We start from the raw sequence: 12,304 nt of genomic DNA, 5'->3' as shown, positions 1-12,304 counted from the left end.
TTTGCAGCAATTCGACAATGAAGGCCTGATTCACACAGTCTCCTCTGAACAGTTGATGTTGACATGTGTCTGTTACTTGAACTATGTGAAACATTTATTTGGGCTGCAATTTCTGAGGCTGGTAACTAATGAACGTATCCTCTGCAGCAGAGTTAACTATTTTCTTCCTTACGGTCCTCATGAAAATATTAGAGCCAGTTTCATCGTAGCGCTTGATGGTTTTTGCGACTGCACTTGAAGAAGCTTATATAGAAAAACCCTTGAATGAATAGGTGTGTACAAATTGACAGGTACTGTATTTAGCAGATGTTATCGTGAGTGTAGCTAAATGCTTGTGTTCCCAGCTCCAACAGTGCAGTAATACCTAACTAAATGCTTGTGTTCCCAGATTCAGCAGTGCAGTAATATCTAAAAATACAAACCAATACACGCAAATCTTAAAAATTTATATGTTTATAATTTATATGTATTGCCAGAATCTGGAATATAAATATATATGTATAGGACGGTGTGTATAGACAGTATGGACAGTATATGAATGGAAAAGGTGTGTATAGCAGTAGTTACACAGTGATTTGCGAAAGTATTCACCCCTCTTGTCATTTTTCCTATTTTGTTGCCTTACAACCTGGAATTAAAATAGATTTTTGTCATTTGATATACACGACATGCCTACACCTTTAAAGATACAACGTATTTTTTTGGGGAAACAAACAAGAAATAAGACAAAAAAACTGAAAACTTGAGTGTGCATAACTATTCACCCCCAAAGTCAATACTTTGTAGTGACACCTTTTGCAGCAATTACAGCTGTAAGTCTCTTGTGGTATGTCTCTATGAGCTTGGCACATCTAGCCACTGGGATTTTTGCCCATTATTCAGGGCAAAACTGCTCCAGCTCCTTCAAGTTGGATGGGTTCCACTGGTGTACATGAATCTTTAAGGCCATTCCAAGACATTTAAATGTTTCCCCTTAAACCACTCGAGTGTTGCCTTAGCAGTATGCTTAGGGTCATTGTCCTGCTGGAAGGTGAACCTCCGTCCCAGTCTCAAATCTCTGGAAGAATGAAACAGGTTTCCCTCAATAATTCCCTGTATTTAGCACCATCCATTATTCCTTCAATTCTGACCAGTTTCCCAGTCCCTGCCGATGAAAAACATCCCCAAAGCATGATGCTGCTTCACTGTCGGGATGGTATTCTCGGGGTGATGAGAGGTGTTGGGTTTGCGCCAGATATAGCATTTTCCTTGATGGCCAAAAATCTCAATTTTAGTCTCATCTGACCAGAGTACCTTCCTCCATATGTTTGAGGAGTCTCCCACATGACTTTTGACAAATACCAAACATGTTTGCTTATTTTTTTCTGGACACTCTTCCTTAAAGCCCAGCTCTGTGGAGTGTATGGCTAAAAGTGGTCCTATGGACAGATACTCCAAATTCCAAGGTGGCGCTTTGCAGCTTCTTCAGGGTTCTCCTTGGTCTCTTTGATGCCTCTCTGATTAATGCCCTCCTTGCCTGGTCTGTGAGTTTTGGTGGGCGGCCCTCTCTTGGCAGGTTTGTTGTGGTGCCATATTCTTTCCATTTTTTTTAATAATGATTCAATGGTGCTAAATGGGATGTTCAAAGTTTCTGATATATTTTAGAACCCAACCCTGATCTTTATTTCTCCACAACGTTGTCCCTGACCTGTTTGGAGAGCTCCTTGGTCTTCATGATGCTGCTTTCTTGGTGGTGCCCCTTGCTTAGTGGTGTTGCAGACTCTGGGGCCTTTCAGAACAGGTGTGTGTATATATACTGAGATCATGTGACAGATCATGTGACACTTAGATTGCACAGGTGGATTTTATTGAACTAATTATGTGACTACTGAAGGTAATTGGTTGCACCAGATCTTATTTCCGGGCTTCATAGCAAAGGGGCTGAATACATATGCACACATCACTTTTCCCTTTTTTACTTTTTATAATTTTTTTGAAACAAGTAATTTTTTGTCATTTCATTTCACCAATTTGGACTATTTTGTGTTTGTCCATTACATGACATCCACATAAACATTTATTTAAATTACAGGTTGTAATGTAACAAAATAGGAAAAACACCAAGGGGGATGAATATCTTTGCAAGGCACTGTATAGGATGAGCCGTGTCTAGAACAACAGTATATACATATGAAGTGGGTAAACAGTATGTAAACATTATTAAAGTGACCAGTGTTCAGTGTCTATGTCTATAGGGCAGCAGTCTCTAAGGTGCAGGGTTGAGTACCGGGTGGTAGCCTGCTAGTAACAGTCTCTAAGGTGCAGGGTAGAGTACCGGGTGGTAGCCTGCTAGTAACTGTCTCTAAGGTGCAGGGTTGAGTACCGGGTGGTAGCCTGCTTGTAACAGTCTCTAAGGTGCAGGGTTGAGTACCGGGTGGTAGCCGGCTCGTAACTGTGACTAAGTTCAGGGCAGGGTACTGACCAGCTAGTGATGATTATTTAACAGCCTGATGGCCTGGAGAATCAAGCTGTTTTTCAGTCACTCAGTCCAAGCTGTATAGTCTCCGACCTTCTAGATGGTAGCAGGGTGAACAGGCCTTGGCTCGGGTGCTTGAAGTTCTTGATGATCATCTTGGCCTTCCTGTGACACCAGTTGCTGTAGATGTCCGGCAGGGCAGGCAGTGTGCCCCAGGTGATGTGTTTGGCTGACGGCACCACCATCTGGTGCATGCTTACATATACAGAGTAATTAACATATTTTTTTACATAGAATTATGCATCATGTTTTGGCTCTAGATTTGCAGGAAAAAGCTGTTTCAGGTGTTTGAAAAATGCAACATTTCTCCAACATCTGAATGGGATGTCCAGCCCCCACAGGACCATCCCCCAGCAATCCTCATCTACTTTGTTCTTTGTTTCTCCTCAGATGGGGTGTATGATGCCCCTGTGTGAGACGTCAGGCACGGTACATTCTAGCTGATGTGTTCTAATACCACCAATGGTCAACATGACATTAAAACAGCAGACGTGATTGGATGTATCATTCCAGAGGCTTGGAAACGTTAGGAACACTTGATTAGCTAATCAGACGGTATCATTTGTCAATCGGAACACGTGGAAAGCCAATCTCTTTCAAGTGTGATTAACAGTGGTAGAGTTGTGTATATCAGATACAACACACCCTTAACAGCATTGAAAGAAATGTGATGTGTCTGGTTGTCAGGGATACAGTATTTGACATCAGCTCAGATGTCTTTCTATGTCTGCTACGTTAGGTTAGCCTGCTGCATGTTTCTTCACTAAACCTTCACCAAATACTATTTGAAATTATTTCAAATACTTGATCTGGGTTTGATTGAGCTTGCCTGATGTCAAATCAAATAAAAATGTTATTTGTCACATACACATGGTTAGCAGATGTTAATGCGAGTGTAGCGAAATGCTTGTGCTTCTAGTTCCGACAATGCAGTAATAACCAACGAGTAATCTAGCTAACAATTCCAAAACTACTACCTTATACACATAAGTGTAAAGGGATAAAGAATATGTACATAAAGATATATGAATGAGTGATGGTACAGAACGGCATAGGCAAGATGCAGTAGATGGTATCGAGTACAGTATATACATATGAGATGAGTATGTAAACAAAGTGGCATAGTTTAAAGTGGCTAGTGATACATGTATTACATAAAGATGCAGTAGATGATATAGAGTACAGTATATACGTATAAATATGAGATAAATAATGTAGGGTATGTAAACATTATATTAAGTAGCATTGTTTAAAGTGGCTAGTGGTATATTTTACATCAATTCCCATCAATTCCCATTATTACAGTGGCTGGAGTTTAGTCAGTGTGTTGGCAGCAGCCACTCAATGTTAGTGGTGGCTGTTTAACAGTCTGATGGCCTTGAGATAGAAGCTGTTTTTCAGTCTCTCGGTCCCAGCTTTGATGCACCTGTACTGACCTCGCCTTCTGGACGATAGCGGGGTGAACAGGCAGTGGCTTGGGTGGTTGTTGTCCTTGATGATCTTTATGGCCTTCCTGTGACACTGGGTGGTGTAGGTGTCCTGGAGGGCAGGTAGTTTGCCCCCGGTGATGCGTTGTGCAGACCTCACTACCCTCTGGAGAGGCTTACGGTTGTGGGCGGAGCAGTTGCCGTACCAGGCGGTGATACAGCCCAACAGGATGCTCTCGATTGTGCATCTGTAGAAGTTTGTGAGTGCTTTTGGTGACAGGCCTAATTTCTTCAGCCTCCTGAGGTTGAAGAGGCGCTGCTGCGCCTTCTTCACGATGCTGTCTGTGTGGGTGGACCAATTAAGTTTGTCTGTGATGTGTACGCCGAGGAACTTAAAACTTACTACCTTCTCCACTACTGTTCCATCGATGTGGATATGGGGGTGCTCCCTCTGCTGTTTCCTGAAGTCCACAATCATCTCCTTAGTTTTGTTGACGTTGAGTGTGAGGTTATTTTCCTGACACCACACTCCGAGTGCCCTCACCTCTTCCCTGTAGGCCGTCTCGTCGTGGTTGGTAATCAAGCCTACCACTGTTGTGTCGTCCGCAAACTTGATGATTGAGTTGGAGGCGTGCGTGGCCACGCAGTTGTGGGTGAACAGGGAGTACAGGAGAGGGCTCAGAACGCACCCTTGTGGGGCCCCAGTGTTGAGGATCAGCGGAGTGGAGATGTTGTTGCCTACCCTCACCACCTGGGGGCGGCCCGTCGGGAAGTCCATTACCCAGTTGCACAGGGCGGGGTCGAGACCCAGGGTCTCGAGCTTGATGACGAGTCTGTAGGGTACTATGGTGTTAAATGCTGAGCTGTAGTCGATGAACAGCATTCTCACATAGGTATTCCTCTTGTCCAGATGGGTTAGGGCAGTGTGCAGTGTGGTTGAGATTGCATCGTCTGTGGACCTATTTGGGCGGTAAGCAAATGGGAGTGGGTCTAGGGTGTCAGGTAGGATGGGGGTGATATGGTCCTTGACTAGTCTCTCAAAGCACTTCATGATGACGGAAGTGAGTGCTACGGGGCGGTATTCGTTTAGCTCAGTTACCTTAGCTTTCTTGGGAACAGGAACAATGCTGGCCCTCTTGAAGCATGTGGGAACAGCAGAATGGTATAGGGATTGATTGAATATGTCCGTAAACACACCAGCCAGCTGGTCTGCGCAAGCTCTAAGGGTGCGGTTGGGGATGCCGTCTGGGCCTGCAGCCTTGCGAGGGTTAACACGTTTAAATGTTTTACTCACCTCGGCTGCAGTGAAGGAGAGTCTGCATGTTTTGGTTGCGGGCCGTGTCAGTGGCACTGTATTGTCCTCAAAGCGGGCAAAAAAGTTATTTTGTCTGCCTGGGAGCAAGACATCCTGGAACGTGACTGGGCTGGTTTTCTTTTTGTAATCCGTGATTGACTGTAGACCCTGCCGCATACCTCTTGTGTCTGAGCCGTTGAATTGCGATTCTACTTTGTCTCCATACTGATTCTTAGCTTGTTTGATTGCCTTGCGGAGGGAATAGCTACACTGTTTGTATTCGGTCATGTTTCCGGTCACCTTGCCCTGATTAAAAGCAGTGGTTCGTGCTTTCAGTTTCACGCGAATGCTGCCATCAATCCACATAGTGGAAACAATAGAATAGTAGAATAGTCAATAGCACAAGTCCCTGTTCTGTTCTTGACTAAACTGGATGGGTCCTAATCCCAAATGATACCCTATTCCCTTTGAAGTGCACTACTTTTGTCCAGAGCCCTATGAGCCCTGGTCAAAAGTATTGTCATTTGCGACATTGCCTGGGTCTTTATTGCTGCCAGATTCCGAGGTCTCACCAGAGAACTTGACAGATCTACAAATAAATGCAAGTGTTTTCCCCAGCTGAATAAATGTCAACCTATGCAAATAGGCTCCCTGATAAAGAGTTATGCTGGTCTTATGGCAACATCTCATTCCACAAATTGGCTGTTATAGATTTGATCTGCAGTGTAGCTACCAAGACAATTTGAATTTTCAAACACTTGACATATGTGTGGGTGTGTGCCTGATCTTGTTTTCTCTCTCAAGCATCCTAACGCCTCCCTCCCTCCCTCTCTCCCACTCTCACCCTCTCTCCTTCTCTCTCCAGTCTGCTCTCAGTTCTCCCGAGGGGTCTATGCCATCTTCGGCTTCTACGATAAAAAGTCCATGAACACCCTGACGTCATTCTGTGGTGCGCTGCACACCTCCTTCGTCACGCCCAGTTACCCCACTGACAACGAGGTGCAGTTTGTCATCCAGATGAGACCTGCACTGCGTGGGGCCGTCCTCAGCCTGCTGTCACACTACAAGTGGCAGAAGTTTGTTTACCTCTACGACACCGACAGAGGTAGGTGCCATGCCATTACAGGCCTTGATGTAGTTCAGGGTGTGAGGTAAACACACCGACAGAGGTAGGTGCCATGCCATTACAGGCCTTGATGTAGTTCAGGGTGTGAGGTAAACACACCGACAGAGGTAGGTGCCATGCCATTACAGGCCTTGATGTAGTTCAGGGTGTGAGGTAAACACACCGACAGAGGTAGGTGCCATGCCATCACAGGCCTTGATGTAGTTCAGGGTGTGAGGTAAACACACCGACAGAGGTAGGTGCCATGCCATCACAGGCCTTGATGTAGTTCAGGGTGTGAGGTAAACACACCGACAAAGGTAGGTGCCATGCCATCACAGGCCTTGATGTAGTTCAGGGTGTGAGGTAAACACACAGACAGAGCTAGGTGCTATTGAAGTACTTTTTGAGTTCATCAACATTGATCATATTCACAGGAAAAATGACAAAGTAGATATTGCTATATAATATAACATGCAACACAGACAGCGGTAGGTAAGGTTTAGCAGGTTGGTTCTACCATAGACCTTGACTTGGTTTAGTTGAGGGTGCACTTGAAACAGTTGACAGCATCAACATATCCATAGCCAAAATGACAAACTATGCAATCCCCAGGTGCAGTGTGCTGGAACATTACCCCCTAGTTGAAACAAGGAAGTGGGTGACATTCTATAAGCACTGTGAAATGTAATCTACAGGCCATTTCATTGTAACTAAGCTGTGGGGGCAGTATGTCATTGTAACTAAGCTTTGTGGGCAGTATGTCATTGTAACTAAGCTTTGTGGGTAGTATGTCATTGTAACTAAGCTTTGGGGGCAGTATGTCATTGTAACTAAGCTTTGGGGGCAGTATGTCATTGTAACTAAGCTTTGTGGGCAGTATCTCATAGCCTAAATTAGTTGGGTAATCTCTGTTTAATCACAGTGTTGGTTTTTGTTTCTCATCGTAAATTAGGTGTACTGCTGTAGCTGCAGCCAGGCATATATTTCAGCATGGAAAGTACAGTCTATGCCTTTAGGTGATATTTATTTGTATTAATTAAGTGTGTATTCCCTCCTCTAGACAGTAGCAGGATGTGTATTCCCTCCTCTAGACAGCAGCAGGATGTGTATTCCCTCCTCTAGACAGTAGCAGGATGTGTATTCCCTCCTCTAGACAGTAGCAGGATGTGTATTCCCTCCTCTAGACAGCAGCAGGATGTGTATTCCCTCCTCTAGACAGTAGCAGGATGTGTATTCCCTCCTCTAGACAGTAGCAGGATGTGTATTCCCTCCTCTAGACAGCAGCAGGATGTGTATTCCCTCCTCTAGACAGTAGCAGGATGTGTATTCCCTCTAGACAGTAGCAGGATGTGTATTCCCTCCTCTAGACAGTAGCAGGATGTGTATTCCCTCCTCTAGACAGTAGCAGGATGTGTATTCCCTCCTCTAGACAGTAGCAGGATGTGTATTCCCTCCTCTAGACAGTAGCAGGATGTGTATTCCCTCCTCTAGACAGTAGCAGGATGTGTATTCCCTCCTCTAGACAGTAGCAGGATGTGTATTCCCTCCTCTAGACAGTAGCAGGATGTGTTTTCCCTCCTCTAGACAGTAGCAGGATGTGTATTCCCTCCTCTAGACAGCAGCAGGATGTGTATTCCCTCCTCTAGACAGTAGCAGGGTGTGTATTCCCTCCTCTAGACAGTAGCAGGATGTGTATTCCCTCCTCTAGACAGTAGCAGGATGTGTATTCCCTCCTCTAGACAGTAGCAGGATGTGTATTCCCTCCTCTAGACAGTAGCAGGATGTGTATTCCCTCCTCTAGACAGTAGCAGGATGTGTATTCCCTCCTCTAGACATTAGCAGGATGTGTATTCCCTCCTCTAGACAGTAGCAGGATGTGTATTCCCTCTAGACAGTAGCAGGATGTGTATTCCCTCCTCTAGACAGTAGCAGGATGTGTATTCCCTCCTCTAGACAGTAGCAGGATGTGTATTCCCTCCTCTAGACAGTAGCAGGATGTGTATTCCCTCCTCTAGACAGTAGCAGGATGTGTATTCCCTCCTCTAGACAGTAGCAGGATGTGTATTCCCTCCTCTAGACAGTAGCAGGATGTGTATTCCCTCCTCTAGACAGTAGCAGGATGTGTATTCCCTCTAGACAGTAGCAGGATGTGTATTCCCTCCTCTAGACAGTAGCATGATGTGTATTCCCTCTAGACAGTAGCAGGATGTGTATTCCCTCCTCTAGACAGTAGCAGGATGTATATTCCCTCCTCTAGACAGTAGCAGGATGTGTATTCCCTCCTCTAGACAGTAGCAGGATGTGTATTCCTCCTCTAGACAGTAGCAGGATGTGTATTCCCTCCTCTAGACAGTAGCAGGATGTGTATTCCCTCCTCTAGACAGTAGCAGGATGTGTATTCCCTCTAGACAGTAGCATGATGTGTATTCCCTCCTCTAGACAGTAGCAGGATGTATATTCCCTCCTCTAGACAGTAGCAGGATGTGTATTCCCTCCTCTAGACAGTAGCAGGATGTGTATTCCCTCTAGACAGTAGCAGGATGTGTATTCCCTCCTCTAGACAGTAGCAGGATGTGTATTCCCTCCTCTAGACAGTAGCAGGATGTGTATTCCCTCTAGACAGTAGCAGGATGTGTATTCCCTCCTCTAGACAGTAGCAGGATGTGTATTCCCTCCTCTAGACAGTAGCAGGATGTGTATTCCCTCTAGACAGTAGCAGGATGTGTATTCCCTCCTCTAGACAGTAGCAGGATGTGTATTCCCTCTAGACAGTAGAAGGATGTGTATTCCTCCTCTAGACAGTAGCAGGATGTGTATTCCTCCTCTAGACAGTAGCAGGATGTGTATTCCCTCCTCTAGACAGTAGCAGGATGTGTATTCCCTCCTCTAGACAGTAGCAGGATGTGTATTCCCTCCTCTAGACAGTAGCAGGATGTGTATTCCCTCCTCTAGACAGTAGCAGGATGTGTATTCCCTCCTCTAGACAGTAGCAGGATGTGTATTCCTCCTCTAGACAGTAGCAGGATGTGTATTCCCTCATCTAGACAGTAGCAGGATGTGTATTCCTCCTCTAGACAGTAGCAGGATGTATATTCCTCCTCTAGACAGTAGCAGGATGTGTATTCCCTCCTCTAGACAGTAGCAGGATGTGTATTCCCTCCTCTAGACAGTAGCAGGATGTGTATTCCCTCCTCTAGACAGTAGCAGGATGTGTATTCCCTCCTCTAGACAGTAGCAGGATGTGTATTCCCTCTCTAGACAGTAGAAGGATGTGTATTCCTCCACTAGACAGTAGCAGGATGTGTATTCCCTCCTCTAGACAGTAGCAGGATGTGTATTCCCTCCTCTAGACAGTAGCAGGATGTGTATTCCCTCCTCTAGACAGTAGCAGGATGTGTATTCCTCCTCTAGACAGTAGCAGGATGTGTATTCCCTCCTCTAGACAGTAGCAGGATAGCAGGATGTATTCCCTCCTCTAGACAGTAGCAGGATGTGTATTCCCTCCTCTAGACAGTAGCAGGATGTGTATTCCTCTAGACAGTAGCAGGATGTGTATTCCCTCCTCTAGACAGTAGCAGGATGTGTATTCCTCCTCTAGACAGTAGCAGGATGTGTATTCCCTCCTCTAGACAGTAGCAGGATGTGTATTCCCTCCTCTAGACAGTAGCAGGATGTGTATTCCCTCCTCTAGACAGTAGCAGGATGTGTATTCCCTCCTCTAGACAGCAGCAGGATGTGTATTCCCTCTAGACAGTAGCAGGATGTGTATTCCCTCCTCTAGACAGCAGCAGGATGTGTATTCCCTCTAGACAGTAGCAGGATGTGTATTCCCTCCTCTAGACAGCAGCAGGATGTGTATTCCCTCTAGACAGTAGCAGGATGTGTATTCCCTCCTCTAGACAGCAGCAGGATGTGTATTCCCTCTAGACAGTAGCAGGATGTGTATTCCCTCCTCTAGACAGTAGCAGGATGTGTATTCCCTCCTCTAGACAGCAGCAGGATGTGTATTCCCTCTAGACAGTAGCAGGATGTGTATTCCCTCCTCTAGACAGTAGCAGGATGTGTATTCCCTCCTCTAGACAGTAGCAGGATGTGTATTCCCTCCTCTAGACAGTAGCAGGATGTGTATTCCCTCCTCTAGACAGTAGCAGGATGTGTATTCCCTCCTCTAGACAGTAGCAGGATGTGTATTCCCTCCTCTAGACAGTAGCAGGATGTGTATTCCCTCCTCTAGACAGTAGCAGGATGTGTATTCCCTCCTCTAGACAGTAGCAGGATGTGTATTCCCTCCTCTAGACAGTAGCAGGATGTGTATTCCCTCTAGACAGTAGCAGGATGTGTATTCCCTCCTCTAGACAGTAGCAGGATGTGTATTCCCTCTAGACAGTAGCAGGATGTGTATTCCCTCCTCTAGACAGTAGCAGGATGTGTATTCCCTCTAGACAGTAGCAGGATGTGTATTCCTCCTCTAGACAGTAGCAGGATGTGTATTCCCTCTAGACAGTAGCAGGATGTGTATTCCCTCCTCTAGACAGTAGCAGGATGTGTATTCCCTCCTCTAGACAGTAGCAGGATGTGTATTCCCTCCTCTAGACAGTAGCAGGATGTGTATTCCCTCCTCTAGACAGTAGCAGGATGTGTATTCCCTCCACTAGACAGTAGCAGGATGTGTATTCCCTCTAGACAGTAGCAGGATGTGTATTCCCTCCACTAGACAGTAGCAGGATGTGTATTCCCTCCACTAGACAGTAGCAGGATGTGTATTCCCTCCTCTAGACAGTAGCAGGATGTGTATTCCCTCCTCTAGACAGTAGCAGGATGTGTATTCCCTCTAGACAGTAGCAGGATGTGTATTCCCTCCTCTAGACAGTAGCAGGATGTGTATTCCCTCTAGACAGTAGCAGGATGTGTATTCCCTCCTCTAGACAGTAGCAGGATGTGTATTTTCGCACAAATCTGAATACACTCTGGTCAACAGTAGTACACTATATAGGGAATATGGACTCTGGTCAACAGTAGTACACTATATAGGGAATATGGACTCTGGTCAACAGTAGTACACAATATAGAGGCTCTGGTCAACAGTAGTACACTATAGAGGGGATATGGACTCTGGTCAACAGTAGTACACTATATAGGGGATATGGACTCTGGTCAACAGTAGTACACTATATAGGGAATATGGACTCTGGTCAACAGTAGTACACTATATAGGGGATATGGACTCTGGTCAACAGTAGTACACTATATAGGGGATATGGACTCTGGTCAACAGTAGTACACTATATAGGGGATATGGACTCTGGTCAACAGTAGTACACTATATAGGTAATAGGGACTCTGGTCAACAGTAGTACACTATAGGGACTCTGGTCAACAGTAGTACACTATATAGGTAATATGGACTCTGGTCAACAGTAGTACACTATAGGGACTCTGGTCAACAGTAGTACACTATATAGGTAATATGGACTCTGGTCAACAGTAGTACACTATAGGGACTCTGGTCAACAGTAGTACACTATATAGGTAATATGGACTCTGGTCAACAGTAGTACACTATAGGGACTCTGGTCAACAGTAGTACACTATATAGGTAATATGGACTCTGGTCAACAGTAGTACACTATAGGGACTCTGGTCAACAGTAGTACACTATAGGGACTCTGGTCAACAGTAGTACACTATATAGGTAATATGGACTCTGGTCAACAGTAGTACACTATAGGGACTCTGGTCAACAGTAGTACACTATATAGGTAATATGGACTCTGGTCAACAGTAGTACACTATAGGGACTCTGGTCAACAGTAGTACACTATATAGGTAATATGGACTCTGGTCAACAGTAGTACACTATATAGGTAATATGGACTCTGGTCAACAGTAGTACACTATATAGGTAATATGGACTCTGGTCAACAGTAGTACACTATATAGGTAATATGGACTCTGGTCAA

At 45.2% G+C, this 12,304-nt stretch overlaps 1 protein-coding gene across 3 annotated transcripts in view; it reads left to right on the top strand.

The window, feature by feature from the left end:
* Positions 1 to 12,304, top strand: part of LOC135526714 (glutamate receptor 3) — a 292,678-nt gene that overhangs the window by 108,704 nt on the left and 171,670 nt on the right. For all 3 annotated transcript variants that reach the window (XM_064955313.1, XM_064955311.1, XM_064955312.1), the window contains exon 3: positions 6,102 to 6,341. In XM_064955313.1, coding sequence (XP_064811385.1) covers positions 6,102 to 6,341 — 240 coding nt within the window. The remainder of the gene's footprint in view (positions 1 to 6,101; positions 6,342 to 12,304) is intronic.

This window comes from Oncorhynchus masou, chromosome 32 (assembly GCF_036934945.1).
Source record: "Oncorhynchus masou masou isolate Uvic2021 chromosome 32, UVic_Omas_1.1, whole genome shotgun sequence".
Classification (NCBI taxonomy): Eukaryota; Metazoa; Chordata; class Actinopteri; order Salmoniformes; family Salmonidae; genus Oncorhynchus; species Oncorhynchus masou.
Note: the sequence above shows the minus strand (reverse complement) of the source record. Positions and strands in the feature narration are given on the sequence as shown.